The following is a 27,201-nucleotide window of genomic DNA, read 5'->3' on the forward strand; positions in this document are numbered from 1 at the left end:
CTCTGGTGATCAACTTGCTCTTGGAAGTCTATACTCTGAGTGCTTTGGATACCTTGTACTCAGCACGGGATGAAATGTATACAACATATACTACTAAATAGCCTAGCGATGACTACAATAATAGTGTTCACAATGATTGGGTTAAGCAATACAACAACCTGTTCATCCTGGTATTCAAATCCTACTCCGCCTAGTACTAGTCACGGCGCGAAGCAACCATCTACGATACACAACTCAGCAGGTAAGGATAGCTATCCCTGTTCTGTGCAATCTCGGGGATACAACAGGGACAGGTAGTTACTGTACATGGCCCGCCCGGCCCGCCCGGCCGGGGATCTAAAAGACCCCATTGGTAAAGTCAACGACCTGAACCTTTTCGATTTCCGGGCCTAAGCTCTTCACAAAGGCCAGATGGTCGGGATCCTTGTTCAGGTAGTACTCGCGATCTTCCTCGGATTCAAGTTCCATAACGAACACATGGGTGATACCGTTCTGCGAGAGGGGGAGGTAAGCTCGAGTCAATGTTTCATTTCCTTACAGAGCAAGGTAGAACATACATTGATCTTCTCGGGCGAGTTCTCTTTTCCAGCTCGGAAGGATTTGATGTATGGCGTTTGGCGGGTGGGATGGAGACACTTGTCCTTCAGCGCGACTAGGCTACTGCATACCTAGTGAGCATCAATTCAAACTCAGAGTTAGCAAGTGTTGATGCTTGAACTGAGAAGTTGAATAGTGCAAGGCGCACCTCTTCGACCCGGTCGTGGCTGGCCGATGACTTGAATTGCAATTGCACGATATGGGTGATCATGTTGGCTGGCTGCGCTGGTTGTTGAGGCGGGCAAGAACTGCCAGGTGCGGTGCTCGGAGGATGACGATGCCATGATAACGCCCCGAGTGACAATGTGGGGTAAGTGCCTGCTCAGTCAGCATGTTCCTGATTGCTGATAAGTAGCGATTCTTCGGCCTTCCATCGAGTATCTGTAACTGGCTAGGTACAATAATATATTCCAATTCTACCATCTATGTAATTGTAATCGTAAAGCAGAGTAAACAGACTACCCGCGGGGTACATACAGTACAGTTTAGCAACAACAAGTTGGGATCACTATATCGGGTGGGCACTTCGGGCATAGTTTAATGGCTTTGGTTTGGGCACGGATGATTATCATGCCATTCATCGATCTAATGCTCGAAAGGTGGTCTTTGCAGAGTTTTGAAGTATATTTGGAACAATATAACGGACTACTACCTTGGATCCCGTCAGCACCCGGCGATACCTATTCCGGCCTCACAACTTAACTTGTCCTTCCCTTATCGAGATGACAAGATAAACTGATATCCAGCATAAGCAGTAGCGAGACTCTGAAAATAGCTTTGGAGAAGGTAGGTCTGGTGAGCATAAGGGCTTACTAGTAGTTGATTGCTGTAGGGTCTCCATTCGCAATCTTGACTTTCGGGTGACGGCGGCCTCCCCACGGAAATATATACACCCGCAATTCATAGCTTAGTAAGTGCACACTCTGTCAAGATGATAAGAGAAACATTGGCATAGTATGTCAAAGAAGTGCATTGCAGCTATATCACATCAAGCATAAAAGGTCCTTCTGAATCTTCATTGTGAATTCACAACCATTGAAGATTACTGAGAACCGTGAAGAGAAACCAGCAATATGCTTCATCTGCGTCAGTAAATTCGGCCACCCTCCCTATGCTAGCGTCAAGTCGTCCTCGATTGTGTCCAGACACTATATTAAGACTGGGAACAGTGTTGCACCTATCCTCTAATGGTTTCAGGATACAGGCGACAGGTAGAGTCTAACTCGAGCAACGAAATACTTACTCATGGTCCAAGGGAGGAAAAGACAGAGTCGGTTCACTATCAGAAAAACAAGGCCTACTATTCAATAAGATAGCCCATCATTAGGCTCTGATAACAAACGATGTTGTTAGTCCAAGTAAAGGTGTCAGGTGATGAAATGGCTGAGTATATGGAATGAAGAGGAAGGAGAGGGAGAGGAGGTCACAAGATATCATGCCGCAACTTTTTCTTTCTGGGGAAGATGACTTCACTGTCTTATATTGCTCTTTCGGTATTCCAGGAGTACTTAGTCTCGAGCACACTGATTCAATCTCCCTACAAACTGGCAAGGGACATCATTGCTTTCTAGCTATAACTCCTCTAATCGCGTGCGTCTCAGTCTGCAGTAGAACCATAATAGTAGGGCAATCATCGAATTGTTCACTTCTACCGTGCCATATAAAGCGACGCTTGAGTGATACACTCTTTGGTCCTGTCAAGTACCACTTGATAGAGTTTATTTCTTCGAGAGAGTGCCGCTAGTCAGGGGGATTCTTTCCAAGGTTTCAGACAAGTTTGGAGAGTAGTCATAAGATACGTACGACTTGCTCGCTCTTGCTCCACTGAGGCTTTCATTTCAAGAGTGAAGAATGACGGACTGCTGATTACGATCTGTGGGACTGCGGTGACCAATTATTGCTGATGTGGCGGATCATCTGCTGCTGTAAGTTGTTACTTGTGACTAGTCTGGTCAGAGGTCCATGCATGTAATAATATGGTATATATGGTTCGGGCAGAGTGATAGGCGTCGTCTGGGCCGTCAAGTACGAAGTCCGGAGTATGCTTCCGTCTTCGCCGACCCCTTTAGCCATATAAACTTATTTAGAAACCATGACCGGTGAGGAGGGGTTATGACCACTCTTGACTTCGTCATACAAAGGCTGCTCAGAAGCAGTTTTGCGAATGGAACCGGGGGGCTGCCACGCGGCGTCGGGGACCATTCGGGCTTTCCGAGCCCGATCCACAAATTGAACCCGAGTTACAAGTCTCGAGTGCGTTGAGCTGATATTATTAGGAATCTGTAAGTTTGTCTGAGAAATAATCAAAGCCCTTAGCAATTTAGGCAAGCATTATTGTCGAACTGGACAATCATAGGCTCGGGCAAATTGCAACCCTCCAGAGCCGCTCCCCGAGTGGAGTGGAAGAGTGGATGCCACCTCAGTCTGACAGGCGTCGGCTTCCCTTCTTCTAGAACCCGGTGAATCGCCGACTATGGCCACTGCGCCTCTATGGGAGGATTGGTGGATGGAATGAGCAAGACTCTAGCTTTGCTAAAGAGGTGGAGCTCTTAGCATACGAATAATTATGAGTATGGGTAGAACCATACACAGTCAATAAGTAGCTCGGGGGAGGGGGAGGGGTTTAATGAGAATGGATCCCGATAGTTCGACTTCCTCAGGCGAAGAAGACGGCGAGCAATTTCTATTCTCCGGGAAGGGATGTTTCCCCCCCTGATGGTCCCGTGACCTGAACCGATCAGTCGGTACCGCCCGGTCGGGGGAGACTATCGACCATCAAACTAAAGTAAGTTATCGACTAAATTATCGACTATCCATCATTGACTTTATGTTATACTAAAGTATCCTTTATTCATTGCTGCCAGGGTGGGAAAATTCTCCGACCTGGACTTTACTTTGGTTTGTGTAGCACAACAAGCCAGCAATTCCTCCCCCTCGTCCCCGTCATTCATGCCTGCATTTTGGTCCCCGACTTCATGTACTCTTTCCTACACGTACGTACAGCGAGTCGCGAGACACAGCGAATAACGGTGTACAAATCTCCCCCCACAGGCGTCATCGAAAACAATAGGCTTCGTTTCATGTTTCATTGCGCTGGGTGGAAATGGACCCCGGAGATCTAGACGCATGAAGTCATGAACAGCCTCTGGATGCAAGGCTCGTCGATCTGGTGCAATGGGCCAATCTGCGATGGTCCCCGAGTCGGGGTCTCGCGGGATTGGATCCTGAGGATCCAAATCTCGGGGTTCAGATCCCTCTGGCTGTAGTGGATGTCTTCATTTTCCATGAACGCCCCCTCGCTCTTGCCTCGTCTTCATATAATTGATGGAAATGTCGTCAGCTGTGGCCCCTGGATCCGGCAAAATGATTCAGTCTCTTTCAAGATCATGCAGGATTCCGGCAAACCCTCAGCACTCGCCTGTGTACCATGTCGGCGCCGCCATCTGAAATGCGATGCACGCATGCCAATCTGTACTCGGTGCCAGAATAATCATCATGACTGTCGATATGTTCGATCTCGCCGGGGCCTGCGGAGTAACAAGGCGGGCAATCAACCGACAGCGGAAGAGGAAGCCGATGCTCTCTTTTCGTCGAACATCATGAACTGGCTCGATGCTTCATTTTTAGATGTACACATCTTACCTTACCAGAGACTTGCCATGACCATCTCGCTAACGGAAGTAGTCAGATTCGCTCCTCGACATTCCAGACCTCAGTCTTGATATTTTTCATCAACAAGACCCAGCCCCGCCGTCACCGACGCCGGCACATGTTCCTCATGGCGAGGACATCACGCATGATGCGATGATTCAACTCTATTACCACCACTTCCATAGATCACATCCCGTACTTTTACCAAGACGGGCGCTGGCATCGTCCGTCGCACAGCATGTGCCCGACTTTATTCCGCACATCATGCGCTACATTGGCAGTCATTATACTGCGACCCCAACCCTCAAAGACGGCTACTATCAACCCGCCTACACCGCTCTGACCGCCACCAAAGATGGCTTTCACGTCCAAGGCCTACTGCTCCTCAGCATCCTGGAGCATTCGCATGGTCGTGAAGAGGCCGCAAGACGACTTCTCCGGGAGGCCATTCAAGTCGCTTACAGCATCGGCATGCACACCCAGGGGTTCGCCCGGGAGAACTCCCGCGGTTACCCCGTGTTGGAGGAGAGCTGGCGACGGACCTGGTGGGAACTCTACGTCACAGAAGGACTCATGGCTGCAATGGGGTCAGGGCAATGTGAAGTCCTCTCGTCGGGGTGGGAGGATTCCGATGTGTGGCTCGCATCACCAGAAGCGACATGCAACGAAGCAGGAGGGAGTAGCAGCGATGTTGGCCTCACTTCAACACCTTGCCATGGAAAGCTTCACTAACAGAGCTCCAGACAAATCCTGAACCTCTGACCCTGTCCTCTCTGTCAGACTGGCCGTCTGGCCGAACCTCTTCCGCTTCGCGCATCCACGCTGTACAATACCTTCGAGCTGTGCTCGAGCTCAACCAATCCCTCGAGCCTCCAACCGAGACGCAGACTGAAACGCTCGATGCGCGACTTGTCTCGCTGCTCATGCGGCTATCGCTAACTTCGTCCATAAACGACGCATCTACAATCGACGAAATGGACTTTCAAGCCCTAATGATCACTTACTTGTATGCTCTACACCGCTCCTTCGTGTTTCCCCCCCCCCCCCCCCCCATTTTCTTTCCATTATACAGGTACTAAGCAAGCCTCTAGAAGCCTAATTCACCTTCACCACCCCCATTCAACCATCCGCTTCGCCTCCTATCAATGTCCCGCCACCTCTAACTCGACCACCGCCACATCCTCCTGCACAAAACTCCGCGTCCTCAGCCCCCCAACATCATCATCATCAAAAACAACAACCACAACAACAACAGCAGCAGCAGCAACTCCGACCACCGCCCCGCAGCATCACTCTCTGAACATCCACGCCCAGAAAATGCTCCGAGCCGCTGATCTCATCTCCAACCTCGCCACCCTCCCCAGCTCCGTCCAATCCCGCACTCCGTTTTACACCTGCGCCCTTGCGCTCGCCATTGTCGTGCACACCGCAACCTTTACGATGCTGGCGTCATCGCCTTCGCCATCGTCACCGCCCGCATTATCGTCACCCACCAAAGGAGGAGTAGTAGGAGGAAGCTCGGCCAAGGATGACGCCCTGAAAGCGCGCATCGAGCTTGGTGTCGGCGCCCTGCAGGTCCTTGGCCGCGTCTGGCCGCTCGCGAAACAAGTGAGGGGGGAGATGGTCGAGTTATATCGCGGGAGGTGATGCAGCTTTCCCACCATGCTCGCTGTGCTTGCCGCCTTAGCTTTTAGATATAGTATATATTCACAACCCTGAAATATGTTAGTCCGAGGTCACTGGGCACGCCTGGCTCATCCCGCGGGCTCACTATTTCTTTTCATCGGGTGGTGATTTGACGGCTGGCTAATGATTTTCCTGATCTTTGCATTGCACAAAGCGATCTGTATTTGTTCGCATTATATACGAAGTCTCATCAGGTTCTATAGTCATTGGTCAAGAGTAGAATTAATATGGGAAATGTTTAGGTGTAAACTTGATATATCTCCCTATGTTTAAGTAGTTGGTATTTCAGAAGGTAAATATGTACATGGGCATAAGTGTCCTGTCGAACCGAGCGATGGATGCTGTGGCCTTCGACAATACGAGAGGAAATAGGAAAGGGGCATGAATTAGTTGTATGACATGAAAAGGGACCCTGAGAATAATAGGCATCGGAGAGTGTCCGGACATGATCTATCAGACTCCGGCATGGACCTGGGTAAGATATTCTATCTTCCCCACATCCGGGCAGCTTGTCCATGACCTCCGTCGGGGGAGCCATCAAAAGACCCCTTGCTGGAGTGATCGCTCGATTCAGCCTCTGCTGCGAAGGCGGGCTCACTGGTGATTTCGATCGTGGTATGCTGATACACCTTTCCGAGGGTAGATAGCTCAACCCCGTGGGGCTGTACGATGTTATCAGTAGATCCGTCCCGTACCGTACGTTCCACATCGTCTTCTTCATGGCGTCCCATGCGAAGGGCACTGATGTCGGTACGGGTATATTTCGGATCTGCAGTAATGGTCGTCAAATGATTGTTATCCGTCTTGCGGTTCTTGCTGCTGGCGAATTTGTTGTAGCTGCGATCGTGACTGGGTTCCGATTCCAAAATGAGGTTGCGACGGGTCAGGGTGTATAGCAGGGCGTCGACCAAGCCGGAACTAGTAATCATAGCACCAGCAACACAGAAATAGGCGACGCTAGGGGCATCTCCCTGTGCGGTGGCCATTCGTCCGGCGGCAAGAGGAAGTGAGAGTACAATATAGGCGATCGGATAGATCACCATGTACCCGATGACACGACGGAGGCGCTTGAGACTTTCGATGTGGCTACTGCCCAAAATGGCGGACTGCTTGATGCGACGACGGAGCTGGAACCACATGATTGCATAAAGGCATACGGTGCCAAACTCCGCCAAGAAAATCCAGATATAATGTGTCCATAAGCGCATCGCTTCGTAGTCTTCGCTGATCCAGCACTAGGGAAACATGTTAGCTCAACGCTTTCTTCCATTCTGATCAATGCTCCTTACCCAAGCTCCCGAGGGAATGAAGACGTAACGACCGTGCGAAGCAAGCGGAATGATGACGAGAATGGCAACAAAAATCCAAATTCCCACCACAGATGCGACGAAGACCCGGTGACTCAGCTTATATCCCAAAGCCACTAGAAGGAACGTATGAATGGCAATGGCAAGTACAAAAAGACCACTAGATGGATCACCGATCTGTAGCCAGAGACCCTGGAGGAAACAACCAGCAGTATCTGCGGATATCTTATTCTCGGAGATCCATTTGAAGCAAATCAAGAAAGCGAGTGACTGTTGCAGATCGGCCAACACAAGATTATAGATCAGTACGATGTATTGGTTGTAACCGATATAACGCGTATAAGATCCTCTCCAGAAAACGAGTCGGTAGGTAATGAACGAGATCAAAGCGAGTGTCGCCAAGAATGAGAGAGTGGCCATGACTGCGACGGCAATAAGACCCTTGCGCTGAGTGCTTGGGAGCGGATTGATATCCATCGTCACCCCATTCTTCAGGTATGTACGAGGCGAGAGACCGTGACTATCATCCTCGAACGCTCCCAGAGCATTCAGTACCTGAACAAGGCTCATGATTGCAATGTGTCGGGATGTGGCGAGTTTGAATGCACTGCTCTCGCATCGCCCTCCTCAGGTGGATAGCGAGTCTTGCAGTGGCGCCTCGAGGGAGGACGACGCTTTTGAAGGGGCAAGGATGATAGACACTCGACGCTCGATGGGGTCGACCCAAAGTTTTGCGAACAGACAAGAATGCGCAACAATCGGCAAGATCTCAGATCTCAGGGGGGGGGGGGTTATCGTTGTACCCTTTCCGGATCCAGAAGATTTCCACGGCTTCGCAGAGGTAAAAACGGGAGAAAAGATGGAGGACGAGGGCAAGATAGCATTTCTCCGTGGCGGTCGAAGAGGGACGAGCCCCAACGGTATGGACTAGATCAAAACTACCAGCAACGGTGAGTGGACCATTATGGAAAGATGGGCCTCTAGTAAAGCTTTTTTATGTATTAGTTGATAATCGGCTGCCCATCATAACCTCTCCTGCCCAGAAGCTATCGCCCGAAGCCGTTAGCAGCTAAGGGACGGGGAGAGAGCGAAAGACGGTTAGTCCGGTGGTAGTGGTTCCTGAAACTTGGCCATGGAACATCGCCTTCAGCGGCCTGGCAGCATCTCCAATGCCAAGCATAGGGACGACCGTGGGGAGAATAGCCCGGACAGGAAGGGACGGAAGACATCCGGAAAGTGGACGACGGGTACTCCGTAGACGGGGCCGAAGTATCTTGCCTATCATTTACACATACCTCGTCGTCCATCCGCATTGTCTATTGTGGGCTTTCTAACTGCGGAAATTGGAGTTGCGTCTGAGCTTCGGGCAATTTGAAGGATGAGCAGGGATGAGGAGGCCGTCTCTGTGTTTATTGGCAGGATCAATTACCGTGGACTGACTGTCGCGTGGATGCAGGTGGCAGGATGCAGCCACAACCCCAGACAAAAGTCTGTTTGCCTTTCGCTTGTCCCATCTCGGTGAGGGCAGAGATCAGAGATGCCCTGAAAAGGAAATAAAAATCACTGCGCGTCGGTCCAGCTGTCGCCTTTCCAGAAAGACTCGCCCGCGCCCCACCAGGTGAGACGCCGATCGCCTTCCCAAACCATGTTGGTCTGACTCGAGGGCCGTCGTCACCTCGAGGCTAGAGTGCCGTGGGAGCCACTCTCGCATAATCGACCGCGGTGTGTAAGAATGATAATGGGGGTCTACTTGGGGGAAGTTGCTTCTCAGCAGGCTCCAGGGGCTTCGAGCCACAAGGGCGTGCACGGCTTAAGTTCAACTACTTGGTAGTTCGTGGACTGACTATAGCCATTAAACGTGACCTGTTCCTGGAATTACCGTAGGAAGCAACAAAGAGGCATGGCATATGGCTTTCTGAATGCATGTGTTTCGAGGGTACGAGTAAGAATAGAATTGTGCGAACGCGTTGTTTAGCGGACTAGCCAAACAGTGGTGGCGTAAGGTGGCTAGTCCGCCACCAAGGAGGGTTAAAGTGAAGACAAAAGAGGCTCGGCCATTCTCGCAAAGCGGATTAGCGGTGATTTGATAAAGTGATTGTTAATTGACAGCTTCGGGGAGTGGGAGTGGAAGAGGAGGGGGGTAGACTGAACAAAGGGGAGAGCGGGAGAGAGAGAAAGAGAGAGAGAGGAAGAGACGGACATTAAGGACGGTTATCCCCGGCCACTGGCTTGGCATTACTCCACCTCTCCAGGCCCCGGAACAAATGAGCAGGTGCCTTTTTGTTGTTGACTACTACTGTGTACAGACTGTATTGTTTGACTACTGAGTTGTAGACTGTCGAGTACTGTACCTAGTAACCTACTATCTGCTAGGTACCTATAGGGGATACTTTATCGTGATTTTTTGATTTTTCGCCATCGGACTCACATTACTGTGTACAGCGTACTGCACTTAACGTTGCATATGATTTGCCTTGGACTCGTGGAGCCGATTTAGTGGAATCCACCATGCTAACCTCAACGGGGGTTTGGACCCCGGTTAAAACAGCCGACTGGGCACAACTCCAGCTGCCAGTCTGCGTTTCGAAAAGCCTAACGGAAATACAGCTACATCATATTACTACATCGGAGCTTGCCCCTGGTCTCTTGGCTGGGTTGTGCCTTGTGGCTTTTGTACGTCGATCTCGGTTGTTGGACCTTACTTGTCCACCGATGCCAATGATGGAGCTGGGTGTTGACCGGGCACCCTCTGAGCCTCTACCCTATACAGTCTACACATAGTCATGAAGAATCCAAAAACTTTGCTAGTCATGCAAGGGGGGCAAGGATGATCTCAAAGAAGTATTTGGACCACTTTGTTGCAGAGGCACAGACACTACAGTCCCCCTCCACCTCTGCTATCAGTCAAGTTGTCCATCGGATGGTGAAATCGGCGAACAATGCAGAGCTGAGTGGTAGGGCAGAGAATTGTTCGTCCTTTGTGGTTGGTGTTCCTGCGTGATCTTGCCGCATTCACTCGGATCAATTTTCCCCGAGTAGGAGGAAACTCGCCGTTCGATTAGAGGTCATCATCATTTTAGTAATTGCCTCCGTTGAGAATAACACAGGGCGGATGGCGAGGGCTCTATCATTCGAGCCAGAGGTCTTCTTATCTCTGGCCCTATGATGAGAACGAGGGCCGTTATTAATCCATCTCCCGAGCAGTCCCTATCGCTTGTCAACATGATAGATAGTTACAAAGTTGATGATTTCGCAGGCACATTCCTAAATAATGCACATACGATAACTACAAGTGCTTTGATCAAACCGCAGTACAGATCAGTACATATATCCCTTCTGTGCCTCATCTCCATCGTCTTCTTCAGCATTTAGGGTGCAACTTAGTCCCGGTCCCACTCTGTCGGAGAGCGACAAGCGATTTCTAGAGTTGGCACTTTTCCCGAACACTGGTCGGGATCGGGAGAGTCATGCAGCCCCATGTTTATGTGCATACTGTAGGATGACACTATCGCTGCAGAAACTCCTGCAGACACCAGACTGGAGCCTAAACCCCTTTCGCGTTCTCAATGCTTCTATTGACTTGCCCCTTTCGGCTCAGGAATGTGTGAAAACGATTCGAACTCTGTATGGACTATGGAGTATATAATTAGTATGGATCAACAAACGATCTCTTGGTAGGGGGGCATCCCGACCGACAACCAGCGGTACACCAAGCGGCCAAGTCCGACCTTTCACAGTTCACTAAGCCTATGGTATCCAGCCTCAAGCCGCACCGGTCAATATATATCCAATCAGAGCCTAACTGGCGTCTCCGGCAGTTATTGCCGGTAGCTTTGCAACCTCGTAAACCTGACGTGTGTCCCGTGGGTGCAAAAAATCCACCCAACCTGCTTTCGAGCAACTCCGACCGTGCTGTTCCGTACTCGATATCTCAATCCCTTTCCGGAGCTCCCACTCGGCATTGCATCCGCAGTGTATTGATTATTGATCTTCAGTGATCCAGAGACCGTCCAAGCTCGTTGATCGACATGAGCTCTCCGAGTCAGAGGTTCTGCACGCACTGAGCGGGTCTGGATCTCATCGTATCGTATCGCATCGTGGAGGAGCTGCTGGTAGTAACTGTGGTAGCAGCGGATCCCACCTGATATCCGATCTCAGGGCTCCTCAGCCTCAACCCCCACCGAAAAATCGCGTATAGCCCACGATCGAATACGGGGCCTCTAACTTTTCTCAATATCTCCTTCCTCGCCTTCTTCAATCCACGATGCCACTAACGCCTGGTCGTTTTACAGCAGTACCACGTGTTGAAAGCGCCACCGAAAAGACGGCAGAAGCCTGTCCGATTCGAAAACAGTTCCTCGGTTGAGATTTACTAGTGTCAAGTTTTATAACTAAGGTATCCCCTTGTCGGCGAGACCCCCAGACAATAATTGATGGCGTCCGTTTTCCCTTCGCGGTCCATAGGGATCCTTTTGAAATTCCTGTAGGACGAGAAGATGGGGCAGAAAACTCTGTCTACCATTCCCCCAGTCCTGAATCTCCTTGGTCTTGAGGACAAGGCCCTTTATCAGACTTCACTAGTGTTATCGACCGGAGTGGGGGAGGAGATGTGAGTGTGAAATCGGGATCGATTCAACGATTGGAGAGAGATGAAAGTTTGTTTGCACGGCAGGATCCGACCAGACTGCCTGCCTTGCTTGCCCTGGGATCCAAACTACAAAGAAGATTTGGCCCGAGATCTCGTATTGAGATCCGGGCTTCCATGTGGCCATGTGGCCTTGGTAAAATGATGGTCCACGATCTTTGGTACATCATAACATCGCCGTGGCAAAGGAAACCATGTCGAGACGACAGTCGGATAGGTTGCTCCTTGCACTGCTTGCACTGCGGATTCGAGCACGAGTACGGAGAGTATCTCGACAAATCGTCCATCGGTAGTATAACCTGCACCTTTGCAGCAGTCCCTGGCGGACTACGGAGTATCCCTCGCTACCGCTACCCTGATCAAGTTGTCTTTCCAAAGGCTCATCCTCCTCCCACTTGAAAGCCTCACGCACCAGCACCGCGAAACGAATGATGATGTAGCCGGCCGCAACTGCCTGCGTCCCCTGCGTCCCCTATTTCCAACAAGCCCCGCCGCCTAACTCCTATTCCCAAGAGACGAGGAACTACTAGTAGTAAACACACCATCACAATCCTTCATTTCCTTGACTCAAATATGGTATTTCCAAACTCCGACTCACCTCCTTTTACGCCATCTTCCCCATCTACGCCCGATTAGGCATTTAGTCTATCCATTCGAACTATATCCGTTATGTACGGAGTAGTTAGTGCAGTATATACCTGCCCCATCGGCCTCAGGGTCCAACCCAATCACAAACAACCAAACTATGTAACTAGTCGAGTCAGCCTCAACCCACACGATCTACAAAGCCTCCGAACCACCGTAGACTCTTTGTTAATGTTAAGTTTGTAAGTTCTTATTGTGCAGACCTGACGATCATCATACCTACTGCACATCAGGTACCCAACCCACGATCCACCTCCCTAACGGAAAGAAAAGAAAATTCTATATACCACGGTACTGAATAGAAAAACTAAATCGAGCAGGCGATTCGATCTCGGCGCGCGGTCGGTTCGGTTGCCCTACCTGTTGTTCATCTCTCCTTTCCCTTGGGGTAACTTAGCCTCAGCCCGGAGCCTGCCTGCCTCCCTTAGAATGTGGAAATTTTGAGCAAGATTAGATGGAAATCATCAAGTTAAGTTAGGTTCAGCTTTTTCCGGACGGAGCGTGCCCCGACTCACCTGCCCGATAGGATGTGCCAGCGTTACTGCTGGACCGCCGGAGCCTGGCTACCATCAACTTACAGAGGTTCGATTATTGCATTATACCTACCTCGTTCTAACTCGACGTCACAATTCACGTAATCAGTGCCCATGTTTTCTGGTTTGCAAAGGATGAAAACGACTGACTGCCCACGTGCATCGACCGGAGTAAGAGACAATCGGCTCATTACGTATAAGGCATGTTTTTAAAAGTTAGACTCGTCCTTCCCCTTCCCATCGAAATACCCAGAGCAAATCATGGTCCCGGAAGGAGGGCGATTCTCTCAGCAAGTAGATATAAGGACGAGAAAGTTAAATAAAATGGTCATTATCGAATCAATTGCTCTCATGTACAACCCAAATTCCTCCTAGACTGTCGTCAAGAGACCATTTCTCTCTTTCCACATCCTGCAAACCCACCATGGGAATATCAGGTAAACGCCCCTTCTTTCAACCATCCCATATCACACCTCATAGCAATTCATTTCGTGCATTCATAGGGAGAAATGGTTAGATCATTTCCGAGCTGTCATTACATGTCGTTACCGCTGTACTCGAGGCAGAAAGAAACACAAAGAAACAAAATATGGTAAGGTAAGGAAGCAGAGCAAATAGAAGAAAATAGCAGCGCTGATGATCACCGTCCTGGCAATGTGCAGCCCAACTAAAAGATAAGGGTACTATCTTCTCCGAGTGCCTCGTCGGCTGTCGTATGCCTGTTCCTCATCTTCCTCTTCGACTGGCGCCGGGGTTCGTCGTTCTGTCCGCCGCTTCGGGCGACGCCGACGATTCGAGCTGATATTACTCGCCGAGTCATCCGGCGCCAAGGAGACACCGTCATCGAGGAAGAAATCGTCGTCGACCCCATTATCCCAACCGAACTGAGAGGCGGGTGTGCCTAGTCGAGCTTCCACAAAAGACCCGCGGCGATTCTGATTCGCGATCGACAAACCAGCCCCCCGCTCGCGAAGTGCCCGGCGCACGGCCTCGGCCTTGAGATGCAAAGCCTCGAAGGCATCTTCCAGCGCCTCCATTCCCAGGTAGATATCTCGCTCGATCTCGGCTAGAGCCGCAATCTCCATCTCTTCATCCAAGGCAATGGGTCCCCCAAAGGATGCAGGGGCAGGGGAGGACGTGCCATATGGCTGACTGGCAGGTCTGGGAAGCCCATCCGGCTGGCTAGGGGTTGGCCCACGCGAAATGCCCCCCGTTGTGTATGGGGTATTTGACCGGGTGCTCCCATAACGCGAAGGGACTGATCCGGAAGGAAAAGCATCTTCGGCGCCACTGCGTAGGAATCCGTCAAAGCGACCGGATATGAGGATATCCCATTCGTCGTCGCTGATTGCCGCCAAGGTGGCGAGGACATGATGCATGCCGGGGTTATTAAGCATGTAAATCGCAGTTTCGGGATCCCGCGGAGGAGCCGACAGCCTATATAATCGTTGAATCGCCAACGTTGACGAGACCAAGGGAGCGGGTCGTGGGCGCGGTTGTCCCTCGGGCCGCGGCGTAGGTACTGTAGAACCAATTCCAAGAATAGCAGAGAAAAGTTGCCGTTCCTCGGGCTCTAAATGAGTCAAGATAGCAAATGTCAATGTCTCATCATCAACATCATCCGGTGCACTGGTTCCTCCACCAGTCTGCTCGCTGAGCCATTTATCGACGGCAACCTTCGTCTTGCGGGACTGTCGAATGTAATGTTCCCGATACTCTTCCGGTACATCAATGTCGAGCTTCTGCATGGGGATGTGCTCGTCACCGGACCAGTCCGGGTCAACGACTGTGGGAGACAATCTGAAGGGTGGCCAGTTGGGCAGCTCACGACGGCCGGACACCAATTCCAAAACCTCGCCCCAACTGACGCCCGTCGGACGTTCCTCCAGTTCCTCATGTTCACACATCAGGCAATTGCATGATTCAGACGAGATGTCACGGGCAAAGACGGCCTCCAGCCGGTCTAGAAGTCGCCGAGCTACGGATCGATATCCGGTTGCAACGGCGAGTGAGCCATTTTTCGTCATGACATGATGGTAATCTTCCAGGAGCCGATTCAAAGGCTCGAATACTTTGGCCGCCACAAGTTGCGGCTGCGTGGGCGAATACGGCGTGACCTCTGAGCCGGTCAAACTCTGGAGAAGTGATTTCGGTGCTCGATGATCTAAGCCACCATTCTGCAATAGATAGTCTACCTTGGGGATGGATATAGGCACCTCCGGAGGCGGGGGCGGAGGCGGAGGGGCCCCATAGGCTGAGTTCGCGGTCGGGGGACGTCCATAGTCATACGCAGCTTCCATTGGGCTGCGCAATGCGGATCCCGGACGTTGGGATGTGGATGATCGTGTTTGGGTACGAGAGGGCGGCTTTTCTGGGCTCCTAATCTTGCGGGAAGTGGTGGACTGGTGAGCTGGGGCTACAGTTGTGGCCTCCGATCCGTTAGTCGATTCCGGACCAAAGTCGCGTACTGTTGCTGGGGAACGTGGCGGCGTCGTGGCCGTGCGACTAGAGGGGCGTTTTGGCAGCGCTGCATCCTCCACAATCTTGCTCTTGGATGACTTGCGGCTGGCGGTCCGAGATGGCGATTCCTTGTCATGGCTGGAACGTTTTGTCTTTGTCGAATCCGACCGCACCGTCTTGCTTGTCTTGGCTCCTTCTTCTTTCTTCGATCGCAAGCTTGATGAAGAGCGTGTCGACTCGGTTCGGATCCGAATCTTAGTCTTTGGCTTCTCCTCCGCAGGTTTCGCGTCCTTAAGATCACAGACCGTACTGCCCTGGCGGGATTGTTGATCGACGCTCGTTAACGGCGGACTTGGAGGCGCATTCTTGTTGCTGTCGGGACGATCATGGCTTCCTCCATCGGCCGCCTCTTTGACCTGCTCGGTCAAGTCGGTCGGGTCAGGGGTTGGGATGTTCGGTTTGCCGACTGCTTCCCTGCTGTGTGCCTTGGAGAAGGTCGGATAAGGGAGACTGGTTCTCGATTCGAGGAAGGAAGCCGCGCCGGAGCGGCTGGCGCTGTCTACGCCTGGCATTGAGGAACGACGTTGCTGGGGGGTATCAGAGGCGGAAAGCGAAGGGGTCGAGGAGCGGTCCGTGGGAGGGTCGGGAGGTCGTTCCTTGGTTGGGGAGCGGGTAGAGGATGGTCCGTGGGACGAGCGATGCTTGCGTTGTTTGGATTTGGAGGAGACGTTTGAGGAAGTAGACGCTTTGTGAGTCCGGTCCCTGTCGCGATCTCGGTCATTAGGTCTCAACGGTAGATGGAACATGACGTGGGTGTGGATGAAATCAGGCGGAGGGCTTCGACTCGAGGTGGATGGAAGGTTGGAAGACAATCTCCCCTCTCAACACACCCCCTTGTTCTCCTTGCTCGCTCTTCGTATCGTCCCCACTTTCGTCGATCGGGTTGTGTTGTGTTGTGGTAGTTACCTCGTGTCATAGATCGCAAAGCGGAATGCGAGCCCAGCTAGACAGCTCTCAGACGAGCAAGATAAAGAGTTTGTGTGGTGTCACAATGCCAGAAGGAGGTCCAGATGATCCGAGAGCCGGACGTCTGTCGTCTGGCGCTTAAAAAGATCTGGAACCAATGCAACTCTCAGTGGTCGAATGCCCAATTAGGCGCCTGTGCCAATCCACCGAGGGGGCTGCTGGAACCCATGCAGCATCCCGTGAGGGGCTCGGAGGGAAACGATCAGGGAGGGGAGGGCGAGGGAAGGAGGATGGACGAGACGCTTGGAACAAGTAATCAGCGAGCGTGACGCAGCAAGAGCGAATTAATGAGGAACATGCAAAGAAAGAGAGGACGCAGAATGACTGTGCATGGGAAGAGGAGATTTGACGGCAAAGATCGATTTTGCGGTGAGAGCAAGGCGACTAGACTAAAAAGAAGGGAGACACTCACTCACTCTTCTTTCGACCCGATGAGGGGAGGGGTCCCGACTATCCCCATCAACATGAACCAAAAGAGCCACTAACTACGGAGTAGGCTAACTAGTTAATCGACCAGCGCGGAGGGGTTTCGCCCTGGGAGCTCCTACTTCTCTACCATGCATGCATCGCACCCTAAAAGGAGTCAATTGGAATGATTGGTCACCTCAGAGAACCAAGTCTGGACCATCAAAGAAGCTTCAGCATCAATCATCAACATCATCACTAAAGACTAAGATCTCGGTTGCTCGGTAGCTACAATACCCACATTTTCCATTCCTCAGGCATCACCGGTTCTGGTGGGGGTAGCTGGATGCCTCAGGCTACTTTGGGCTGCATCACTACTCGTGCCAGGCTGTACGGAGTAAATCCGACTTACTTGGTTAGTCTCCATGAGCTCGTGACCCGAGGATTCGGCCTGTGAGTGCGAATTGCTTGCACTAGACAGCATCAAAATTCTTCATGCCTCTATAGAATCTCATATAACAAATATTCACAATTATTTGACATTTCTGGCATCTAAAGTGTCAAGGCGCGTAGGCAGGACGATATGCCAATGTGGCGGCCAGTCCCGGGCTACGGGCCGCATGGGCGACGAGTGACCCGTTCACACTGCAAATCCTCCCGAGTCCAGCTGCCTAGGTTCGCCAGCAGCATCAAACGTTCCATTCGGAAGTACACGGATTGCCTGGGCTGTGCTCTGACCTGGTGCCACCCATGTCACGTTATGCCCGCGCGCCTCCATGAAGGCCACGGTCTCGTTATCATAGCTATACTCAAACGTGACCTGGTTAGGGATCAGCTGGTCATGCAGACGAGGCTGAGCCAAAGCTTCAGCCGCCGAGAGACCCTTATCGACAGCGTGGATGATGTTCTGGATTGTCGCGGTGATGATTCGACTGCCGCCCGCCGAACCAGCCACAAAGAAGACTGTGCCGTTGGGGTGAGTTACAATGGCCGGAGTGCTAGACGATAGCGGACGCTTTCCAGGACGGATGAAGTTTGCCTCAGAAGGAATATATCCGAACGAATTAGACGAGCCGGGGATGGAGAAGTCTAGACATGCATCAGTAAACAAGAAGCACAGTCAGCTTGGCCAACCTACCGTCCATCTCATTATTCATGATGACACCTGTCTCAGGCACCATGACCTTACTTCCAAAGAGCAGATTGATCGTTGTAATTGCAGAGACAGTAAGACCTTCGTGATCGATTGTAGCAATATGCGAGGTACCGGGGCTGACGACATTGTTAGCTTCACTCAGGAGGCGCGTCCAAGGAACACATACGTATCCAAACTCTCGAATCCCCGAGGATCGTAGGCAGAGATGTCTTGTGTCTTAGAATCGGAAATTTTTGCTCGGATCTCATTGATAGTGGCTTGGTCAAGCATGTTTTCCTGATATTCATCCATATCGTCTACGAAATAAGGGTCTCCCATGTTCGTTCGCTACACTTGACTTAGGTCACAGTTACACAAGGCCTGGAAGGATTTGTCTCGAGGGTGATACGTACCAATCCGTATCCGAATCGAATAGCTTCATCAAGCCGGTGAGTACTCAAATGCACATTGCCTGGGCCGAGAAAGCTGTCATACGTATTCAAAACTTTGAGTATGTTCAGGGCGACTGTGCCACTAGATGGTGCAGTGGTGCTGGTAATCTGATATCCACGATAATCGATTTGCGAAGTATTGCGGATTGCGACGGTGTAATTGTGAAGATCTTCAAGAGTCATTGTGCCATTCGCTGCTTGCACTGCATTGACCAATTTCTCTGCAAGAGGTCCAGAGTAAAAGGCATCGGATCCTTTCTCTGCTATCGTCTCGAGAGTGCTCGCATACCGTTTTCGTGTCATGGTATCGCCTAGGCCAAGTCTAGTCCCGTTGGGAGCAAAGTCAATTGCCCATACAGGATCCCGAGTCAGGAAGTCGTCATCGGTGTCGGCTATCGAGGCAGCCATGTAGTGTACAAGATCCGGACCCACGGGAAAGCCCTCACGCGCAGTTTCAATTGCTGGTTGGAGCACAGTCGACCAAGGGAGTGATCCATATCTCTGATGAAGATATTCAAGACCACGAAGCTCGCCTGGAACACCACTACCAATATCATTAGTATCGAGGTGTGGCTTCATGAGGCAGACTTTGATACCTTGCAAGACCCCCACGAACTGCGGCTTCTGTGTTATTGACAAACATTTCCTCATAAGCAGCTGCCGGAGCAGTTTCGCGGAAATCTATAAATTCGAACGCGTCGTTGGAGTCTTTCACTAGAATGAAGCCACCTCCTCCTATGCCGCTGTGATACATGCCTAATTATGAGAACTGATTAGTTCCACAAGCCTGATGCTATCTGGACACGACAGCAACTAACCCACAACCCCTACGCAGAGCATAGTTGCGACCATCTACCACATTTTCGATCAGCACCCATGTTGGGTTTGATGGGGATTCACGCGGAACCAGTCTCTCGCTTGTGAGCTCCTGAGATCCTATTACTCACAGCATCAGCCGCATTTCCGCCTTTCAACAGGATATTCGTTCCGTGGCGACTGCATATTGCACTTTCGCTGGCTACGGCGCCACGCTTGCCGACCTCCAATGCATTGTCATGGCCCATTTGATGCGTAGCAGAGGTAAGAGGCGATGTGAGTACGTTGGGCAAGTGTATAACCAGTACAATCAAGACTAGCGAGGTTGACAGAGTGAATCGTAGAATATGAAACATTCTTGACCGGTTTCCGAAATTGTCGTTGTATGAAGCCGATTGCGTGCACGCGACCGGGCGTTCGGAGGTCCCGAGAAGTGGCTGTCAAGGAAATTGCAAATTAGAGGTTTCAGTACTTGTGGAAACGAGGGAAATAGAAAAAGAGGTCAACAAAAGGATATTCTTTAGGTACCTGTTTCTCCGCATCTTGGCTGTCAATGAGATTCGGTCTGCAACCCTGCATGTTTAGTATATCTGGTACTCAGTGGCCGGATGCGGTTACTGGAAAAGAGTGACTATCAAGCCCGAACGAAATGCTAGAGAGGGTGAAAGATCGGCAAGCGGGGTGGTCGGTCTGACTGGGCAGGACACAAAGGTTAGGTTGTTTAATTCATAGAGTACTTACATAAAGACAGGAACAAAAGACGAGGAGGCTTCGAGAGCAATCATTTATCTAAGTAAGAGGGCTTTCTGACTCGCCCATAATCGGACAGACCCCCGTCGGCGATAAGGACACCGCAATAGTAGATTGTTTGCCTGCATTCCCTTATCAGGCTCGACCAACAGTAATTCGGACCGCCACTTCGGCCAGGTCACCCGATGGCACTTCAAACTTCTAATCCAAAGGCGCAATAGCCCTGCCATCCAATCATGTTCCTTTACTTTCATCCCCAAACGTGACCTGCAGAATTTGGGGTCATGAAGTCTCCGGGTCGGTGGAGCACATATTGCTCTAACTTGATACACTATCCTGCAAACCATGGCTCAGATTTCGGAAAGCCGGAGAGATTCTGCTGTTGTCAACCACGCACATCGAGTGGGGATTTGGCCACGCAGGGGTTATGACTGGACAAAAGAAAACTTATCAAGGGAGAAAATAGTTGCGATAAGCCTCTTCCCACGTCCTAGTAGTATGTCCCCGTGAACACGTCTTTGAAAACACGTGGAGGCCGTCCAGAACACCATGCTTATAATCCGTGGGCCGCCTGTAAGTCCCTCTTGACAATGATCATGTCATAAAGTATCTTTATGATGCAAGACGTAAGTGGATTTCGTTTGCAAGTTTCGATGACACTGTCCCGGGTCATTAGATAATGCCCGGGCAGCCCGTACCCAAGAAATCACTTCGGGACCGAGAAAAGTTTCCGGGAGGCATTTCCGGGTAGAAAGAAGCAGGAATCCAGATATCAAGTCCAATGTACAAACATCTCAGAAGGGCAGTTGGAATGCTGGGTGTCGCAAGTCTTTCGTCATAAAGAGGTTACTTGCTCTTGTGCCTGCCATGCCGGTTTCGTCAAGCCCGAATCTCAGGCTGCCATGAATCAGCTATCCTCCGCAACAAACCTAATGCATATCATGCCAAGTTGCGTGCAAGGTCATACTTATGAGGGTACATTTATTCTTCTAGCTCAACCGCACTCCTGGTCCAGGAGATGGTATCCGTCCAAATTGAGGGGACTTCATCGTCTGATTGCAAAACGGTCTCGATAAGACGTCGGCCCCAATTTCGAACAAACCATTTGTCTGACAGAAGATGCAGTCCGACACCGTAATGTAGAAACAAGATTCGAGCTACCCAATCACCCTGCTTGAGCAGATCGATGTAAGCCTCACTGATGTTGATCGGCCACGCGATTATGCCGCCGTTTGGACCCCCGAATGGCCATCGTTTGATGGCCTCATGCAATACCTGCCAAGTGGCTAGGTATGTTGGCTGATTTGATCCGCCAAAACTGGTAAATTTTTCATGAACGCCTTTCAGAGAATCCATGACCGCACTCAAAGTGTTTCAGCACCTAGAGATAAACACTAGAGAAAGAAACATACCTGCGAAGATTGAGTTGTGATTCCCGTACCCTAGAAGAAAGTCAATAACGGAGTGAAGGTCGGCGGTTTAGAATGTGGTGACTTACTGATATGGATTTCCATCCTGATCTACTTCATCATCCTTCCACTTCAACCATCCCTGCAAGTCACCACGGTACTCCATACCGTTGAGTTGCACGAACAAGAGGGCACAGCCGGCAATAAGCTGACGGATTTCCAACACATGAGACAGCGGTTCGAATGTCTGTCTGTCCTCTGAAACACAAGGATACGCCGTTGCACAAAGCATGATGAAAATGGAGCAAATGAAAGCTGGTCCGCAGGTCTCAGGTGAAATGTCCGCCAAGACTCGACTGAACGCCGAGCAGGCGCGGCTCTGATACTTCAGGGCGATCTCCAGCCAGGAACGATTGTCGTGTTGTTCCAGATAAGCAAGATGAAGAGCAGATAATGCCAAGAGGCTGTCCATTAGGAATGGGTGGGACACCACAATCCGCGGGATTACGACTTGAAAATGATGTGCATCGAGGCGGCCTTGACAAAGGGTGACATATGTCTCCGTAAGATAATGATGAAAGAGCCTCATTTCGAGCATGCGTGTTTGCGACGAATCTGTTTCTGGGCTCGATACTGTCTCAGCGGTATCCTGTGGCGTCGAAGGGTTTTGACTATCGGCATCATTGGATGGATAGGTGCAACTCAATTTTCTCTTCTTGCACAAACCACATTGTGGCGTTTCTTCGTCGCACTGTGCATCGCTGTCAGCGGCTGGGAGTTGAGTCTTTGTTCTGGCCAGAAGCGAAGGTTGAGCGTCAGGCAAGTGAACCCCAAGGTATCTGTCGGCAGGAAAGCAGGGCATTGAAGGTAATAGTGGGCAAGAACCGCAACATCTAGTACGAGATGGAAATGGCAAACCTTTACATGTCGCTTCTTACACTGAATGCAACCCTTGCGGGATTTGGTATGGCTGCGTCGCGAGGGCATTCAGACTTGAGTTGACTCCAAATTGGAAGTACGTCTGAGTGGCTGTCAAGACTCGATGTGTAGCTTTCCGGGCTAGCTCACCAACTTCTTCCGGATGAGATAATGCAGTGGTTATTTATTGTATAAGTACCGTCGGTCGAGTGCGCCTAAATGCAAGCGAAAACAAACAGCAAGCAATTAATCGTTCGCTGTGAAGGCAGGATTCGGGTTATGAAAATCTATGGACGATGACGTGCAATTGAACGACTTGTCCAAGAGCTGGGATGAGTCCAATTTGCTGGTATTTGATAGGGTTGATGGGGAACACCACCACGAGTGAGGCGATGATTGCGCTCTACGTAAAGGCAGTTGCTGCCGAGCAGTGACCAGTCGGGGAAGGTTGAACCGGCCTTGGCCTTTAGCAGGCTGTTTTGATTCGCTTGTCAGCCAGACAGGCTGACTAACTATGTGCTTATGCTTAGATTTGTACAGGGACATGCGCGCAGTGCAAATACCTTAGGTGGATTTTTATTATGGAGTAGACTTCACTAAATATTATCTGCTACAGAAAGCCCCGGTACTTGTCGGCTTCGTCGGTGGTTCCAAGATTTTCGACTCCGAAGTAGAGCTGTTGTTAATTCATTGGCTGATATTTAATCTGGGTGCTGCAATTTTGGTCTATATAGAAATACTGTGTGTTCCGTAAAAGTACGGAGAATGCCAACTTGCGCTGTGATCAACGGGGGAGGGGATTCCACTTCACCCCATGAGCACGAGGATCTTAACAGATAGACTCATCTACTCTACTGGCTCTCAAGAAGCGCCAAACAACCACAACAAACACATAGTAACGCAGAAATGCCAACTCCAAATCTATCGATTTTGTTCTCTAGTAAGAATACACGACCAGCGCAGCTATGCACGCTAACCATAGCAGATGAGTGACAGCAGCAACAAGCATTACAGTCAGACATGATGTTGAAGAAACATTTAAGAATGATATCGTGACCAGCCATGAAATAAGGTCTAGGATCGATGAAAGCATAGACAACACTGTGGGCTCTGTCTTCGAGACCGAAGCTTTGCCGAGTAGGTCATGCAGCCTCTTTTTCTCCGTCCGATCTAGGATCTTGCGGTAAATCGCCAGAGCTCGGATCTCTACTCGAGCTCAAAGTCCTCAATTGCTTGACGCCGGATCGCAACACCAGTTTCTCCTTCTTGAGTTGGGGTTGAGGCGGAACGGGGGCATCCCAAGAAGCACTGCTGTCATCTTCCGCAAGAGCAGCGTACATCGTCGTAGACCAAGGACTACTACCAGTAGCTTGGATAGCAGGCGTACTGCTCCGCGAGCTACCGGGACCGTTATTTCTCTTCGAAGCTGCAACTTGTGCCCAGCCACCCTCACCGTTCGCAGTCTGCTGGGCCCGTGCGGCTTCGCGCTGGGCCCTCGCTTCTGCCGCAGCAAGCCGCTGTTCTTCCTGCTCCTTGAGGCGTTGACGATCACGTAACTTCACACATTCACCAACGCTCATGCCGCCAATACCTATGGTGGTACCATTGCCCATGCCCAAAAGTGGAGGAGTCCAGGAAGTGGGTTTGAGAACGAAAACATGGCGATGAGGCTCCGGATCGGAGCTCTCGCTGGCGAAGCCCCAATCGGCAGCAAGGGAATGGGCAAAGGCACGAAGCGGGGCTTTGGCGGGTTGGAAACGGGTGGAGCGGTTCGCCGGGTTATTGCTAGTGGCAAGGGTATGGAGTGTGGATTCGTAGGATTGGAGGGTGGAGAGGGGATACGACGATGAAAGCTGGAGGTATATATCGAGTGTTTCAGAGGAATAAGGTAGGTTCGTGGAGGTGAGTGTTTGGGAAACAGTCGTCGTTGGGTTAATATCGACACCCAGCGCAGACGCCAAAGAACGATTCCGTTCTAGACGGGCGCATTCCTCGTCGCACACCAAAGGTGACGATGACGGCAGTCGCTGCGCTTGCTGGAGATTACCTTTGACCACGACAGCCTTGGCTGCATTGCAGCGTCGCTCCTGTCGAAGTCGTCCACAGCTACATGTCACCGTAACCATGGATGAACAAGGGGTCTTTTCCGAGCAGGGATAAGGAGCATGACATTGATCAGTACAGGGATGGCCACACAGCGATTTAGTCTTCCCACAGGCTTGCTGGCAAGGGTGATAGGCATCCTCACAATCACCCGATCGATGGCAGTTCTTCTTGCAAGTGTGAGAGCCACACTTGAGAAGCTTGCCACAAATCTGTCCGCAACGCGCATCTGTAAGCCAGCACGGCTGATTCTTCAAAACGCGTTTACCGCACAGACACGTCTTCTCTGTCAGAAAAGGGCACTTTGGACAATTCTCATCATCCGTATGACAATAATGAGGCATCTGTGGATGGCCGCACGTTTTGGCGCGCTCACAAGGGTATGAGCAAGCGGGGGGTTGTGTCCCACAAGGGAGAGGCGGATGCAGGATCGATCGACCGCAATTACACGGGATCTCCTCGAATATCGCCTCTCTACAAGTGTTGCAGGGTCCTTTGTGACAGATCTCGGGGCACGTGTGCCGTCCGCATTTCAGCATACGGCCACACACCCGGGTGCAGATATGTTCTGCCTCGAAATCCTCGTCGCTAGGACGAAGGTGGGATTTGAGCTTTCGACGTAAAGCCTGACGCTCAATTGCTTTCTGTTCGCCTGGACAACATCGCTCTGCGCACGCATGCCGACCGCAGTGCAAACCTGCCTTACAGATGCGGAAACATTGAGGTGGTTCGAAATCGCCCGAGAAACAGGTCGTCTGGAAGTCATTGCGCCCACAGCGGCACTGAATTGTGACTTTCTGCAAGCAAGGGCCACATGGACCGGTATGGCAGACTTGCTCGCAAGAGTGTCCGCATGGTAAGGGTTTCGCGCAAGGCTTTGAGCAATTCGGTATCGGATCATCGCAGGTAACCCGTGCTGAATAACCCGCAACGTCGGTCAGGGGTGTCTTCCCACAAGGGCAGGAAAGCACCATATCGGGCGACCGTGGACAATGAGCCGGATGCGCATCCTGGGGATGGCAAGTTTTTTGACACGAGTGTTTTCCGCAGTCAAATTGTCGATTACAAAGATCGCCACAAGTGAAGCATCCAACCCATTCTTCAAGCTCCCCTTCACCTCCGTTTTCGACGTCCCGTAAAAGCTCACTTTCCATTTCCTCTTCCTTAGAACTGCACAGCATCTCAGTCTGTTGTCTCCCGCAGTAGCAGCGCGCATCAACCTTGACCTCGCAGGAGCCGCAAAGCCCTTCGTGGCACGGACGAGTACAGATATGCTCACCACAAGGCAGAAGGTCACCACATATCTCACCACAACTCCACCCATTATCGTAGTCGGTGTCTTGGCAACGTTTTGTAGATGAGTTTCTCCCACAGAAGCAGTCCTGGGTAGGACCCATGGCCGTACATGGGGCGCATGGACCAGCATGGCACGTCGCATCGCAAGGATGTGGACAGCCTTTGCGCGATCGCGCGCAAGTCTGTCCACATGAATGGGGCGGGAGACCAGGAAACGGGCGGGGATCAACCTCCTTCTGACACCAACACGTGTAAGAGGAGGGGAATACTTCATGAGGCAAATTACAGCCCGGGCAGCGCCAAGCGCGAGGAGCGCTGCTTTCCCCCTCTTCGCCCCGGCGCCGAGCCGCATCCTGAGCTGCCGCGCCTTCGTTTCTCGACCATTTTTTGACACAGCTCAGATGGAAGACAGTCCAGCACAAGCCGCAAGACCACACGCGAGACCTTTTACCCAGCTCGGCTGTACATATCGGACATTCGTAGAGGTTATGGGCGATGTCTTCGTGAATGCGGGTTGCAATGTCCGGCGCTGATGACTTCGTAGTGATCTTTGGTGCAGGCGGAACAGGTGGCGCTGATCGAGGCTGGAATGGGTTCCTCGCTTTCGGCTTGCCCTTTGCTCTTGATGGACCGTGTCCAGTCTGTCGAGGTACCTCTTCCGCAGGCCCTCCAGGGACGAATGCTGGCGCATCCGCTCTCAGCCCGGCAATGTCTTCCCCACCTGCACTATGAGAACCGACATTCTGAGCATGCTCTGGAGACTGCTCCGATTTCGTTAATCGACCCTCAAATCTTCGTCCTCCGGTGGTGGTCGTTGAAAGGTCTGCACCACGGCGTGCTCGACCCTGCCGTCGGCCTCCATTCGACTGTGCGCCTGCGCTTCTGGCCCCCCTTCTGATTTCCCTTGGTCCTCGTGGTGGGTGGGATGCATCGGGCGTGGTTTGTATCGCTGATGGTTCGTTCTGTTGCGGTGAAATAACTGTAGTCGAATGTGTGGGCGGTTGTTCTTGGGATTGTCTCTGTGTCTGATGCTGCGACGCAGGTCTGTGGGAGCCACCGCCACCACGGCCTCTGCCTCCGCGCCTGGACGACCTTGTGCGCGGGGTAGCGTTGTCGGCCACGGGTGCTGGAGAATTCGACATTGTTGCCTCCAAGGTCCTTGAAGAGAATGAGGTAAGGTTCGGAGCTGCACGCGGAGAGAGCACGTCCATCCAAGATCGAAAATAGAACGCAAAACAGTGAAAGTGCGAATAGTTTGGCCTTTTGATAAGGAACTTGAAAAGCAAAAGCCGGTTACCGCGGACTAATCAAATATAGCCTTTCGCTCTAGTGGAACTAGAAACCGTGAACTGATCGATTCCAATAAA

The 27,201-nt window shown here is 51.3% G+C and overlaps 7 protein-coding genes across 7 annotated transcripts; 1 reads left to right on the forward strand and 6 right to left on the reverse strand.

Annotated features, from left to right (window-relative positions):
- Nucleotides 1-141: 141 nt before the first annotated feature.
- BP01DRAFT_358604 (Dabb family protein) lies at nt 142-863 on the reverse strand. Its single transcript, XM_025575475.1, has 3 exons — nt 746-863; nt 558-668; nt 142-492 (listed from the first exon to the last, which is right to left on the reverse strand). Exons 1-3 carry the CDS (start codon nt 806-808, stop codon nt 337-339), a joined length of 330 nt encoding a protein of 109 aa, XP_025429330.1. The 5' UTR covers nt 809-863; the 3' UTR covers nt 142-336.
- A 2,785-nt stretch (nt 864-3,648) lies between these two features.
- Nucleotides 3,649-6,183, forward strand: BP01DRAFT_358607 (Zn(II)2Cys6 transcription factor). Its single transcript, XM_025575476.1, has 4 exons — nt 3,649-4,226; nt 4,282-4,938; nt 4,992-5,254; nt 5,340-6,183. Exons 1-4 carry the CDS (start codon nt 3,882-3,884, stop codon nt 5,893-5,895), a joined length of 1,821 nt encoding a protein of 606 aa, XP_025429331.1. The 5' UTR covers nt 3,649-3,881; the 3' UTR covers nt 5,896-6,183.
- Nucleotides 6,184-6,195: 12 nt separating this feature from the next.
- Nucleotides 6,196-8,029, reverse strand: gprC. The gene is made up of 2 exons (XM_025572794.1): nt 7,224-8,029; nt 6,196-7,169 (listed from the first exon to the last, which is right to left on the reverse strand). The coding sequence occupies exons 1-2, from the start codon at nt 7,809-7,811 to the stop codon at nt 6,420-6,422; spliced, it is 1,338 nt and encodes a 445-aa protein (XP_025429332.1). The 5' UTR covers nt 7,812-8,029; the 3' UTR covers nt 6,196-6,419.
- Nucleotides 8,030-13,593: 5,564 nt separating this feature from the next.
- On the reverse strand, nt 13,594-16,462 carry BP01DRAFT_102475 (uncharacterized protein). The gene has a single exon (XM_025570248.1). The coding sequence runs from the start codon at nt 16,328-16,330 to the stop codon at nt 13,748-13,750; it is 2,583 nt and encodes an 860-aa protein (XP_025429333.1). The 5' UTR covers nt 16,331-16,462; the 3' UTR covers nt 13,594-13,747.
- A 1,010-nt stretch (nt 16,463-17,472) lies between these two features.
- On the reverse strand, nt 17,473-20,142 carry BP01DRAFT_417323 (gamma-glutamyltransferase). The gene is made up of 8 exons (XM_025579252.1): nt 19,887-20,142; nt 19,490-19,795; nt 19,361-19,394; nt 19,139-19,298; nt 18,504-19,086; nt 18,278-18,438; nt 18,094-18,227; nt 17,473-18,044 (listed from the first exon to the last, which is right to left on the reverse strand). The coding sequence occupies exons 1-8, from the start codon at nt 19,935-19,937 to the stop codon at nt 17,596-17,598; spliced, it is 1,878 nt and encodes a 625-aa protein (XP_025429334.1). The 5' UTR covers nt 19,938-20,142; the 3' UTR covers nt 17,473-17,595.
- A 947-nt stretch (nt 20,143-21,089) lies between these two features.
- Nucleotides 21,090-22,504, reverse strand: BP01DRAFT_301267 (uncharacterized protein; the record flags this gene model as incomplete). Its single annotated transcript, XM_025572023.1, has 4 exons — nt 21,090-21,471; nt 21,521-21,550; nt 21,607-22,268; nt 22,436-22,504. 4 exons carry the CDS (start codon nt 22,502-22,504, stop codon nt 21,090-21,092), a joined length of 1,143 nt encoding a protein of 380 aa, XP_025429335.1.
- Nucleotides 22,505-23,308: 804 nt separating this feature from the next.
- Nucleotides 23,309-26,976, reverse strand: BP01DRAFT_417324 (putative NF-X1 finger transcription factor; the record flags this gene model as incomplete). The annotated part of the gene is made up of 2 exons (XM_025579253.1): nt 23,309-26,588; nt 26,619-26,976. 2 exons carry the CDS (start codon nt 26,974-26,976, stop codon nt 23,578-23,580), a joined length of 3,369 nt encoding a protein of 1,122 aa, XP_025429336.1. The 3' UTR covers nt 23,309-23,577.
- Nucleotides 26,977-27,201: the final 225 nt, after the last annotated feature.

The sequence above is a fragment of the Aspergillus saccharolyticus genome (genome assembly GCF_003184585.1).
Source record: "Aspergillus saccharolyticus JOP 1030-1 unplaced genomic scaffold BP01scaffold_27, whole genome shotgun sequence".
Taxonomy (NCBI): Eukaryota; Fungi; Ascomycota; class Eurotiomycetes; order Eurotiales; family Aspergillaceae; genus Aspergillus; species Aspergillus saccharolyticus.

Excerpts from the sequence above, each read along its gene's own strand:
- BP01DRAFT_358604 (XM_025575475.1), bottom strand. The coding sequence starts at position 808 with ATGATCACCCATATCGTGCAATTGCAATTCAAGTCATCGGCCAGCCAC. Across the intron at positions 669-745 it reads GCCACGACCGGGTCGAAGAG|GTATGCAGTAGCCTAGTCGC; the intron begins GTGCGCCTTGCA and ends GATGCTCACTAG. Across the intron at positions 493-557 it reads ACTCGCCCGAGAAGATCAAT|AACGGTATCACCCATGTGTT; the intron begins GTATGTTCTACC and ends CCCCTCTCGCAG.
- BP01DRAFT_358607 (XM_025575476.1), top strand. The coding sequence starts at position 3,882 with ATGAACGCCCCCTCGCTCTTGCCTCGTCTTCATATAATTGATGGAAAT. Across the intron at positions 4,939-4,991 it reads CAGGAGGGAGTAGCAGCGAT|ACAAATCCTGAACCTCTGAC; the intron begins GTTGGCCTCACT and ends ACAGAGCTCCAG. Across the intron at positions 5,255-5,339 it reads GCCCTAATGATCACTTACTT|AAGCCTAATTCACCTTCACC; the intron begins GTATGCTCTACA and ends GCAAGCCTCTAG.
- gprC (XM_025572794.1), bottom strand. The coding sequence starts at position 7,811 with ATGAGCCTTGTTCAGGTACTGAATGCTCTGGGAGCGTTCGAGGATGAT. Across the intron at positions 7,170-7,223 it reads TCATTCCCTCGGGAGCTTGG|TGCTGGATCAGCGAAGACTA; the intron begins GTAAGGAGCATT and ends ATGTTTCCCTAG.
- BP01DRAFT_102475 (XM_025570248.1), bottom strand. The coding sequence starts at position 16,330 with ATGTTCCATCTACCGTTGAGACCTAATGACCGAGATCGCGACAGGGAC.
- BP01DRAFT_417323 (XM_025579252.1), bottom strand. The coding sequence starts at position 19,937 with ATGCAGGGTTGCAGACCGAATCTCATTGACAGCCAAGATGCGGAGAAA. Across the intron at positions 18,228-18,277 it reads GGATTCGAGAGTTTGGATAC|CCCCGGTACCTCGCATATTG; the intron begins GTATGTGTTCCT and ends CAATGTCGTCAG. Across the intron at positions 18,045-18,093 it reads CATGAATAATGAGATGGACG|ACTTCTCCATCCCCGGCTCG; the intron begins GTAGGTTGGCCA and ends ATGCATGTCTAG.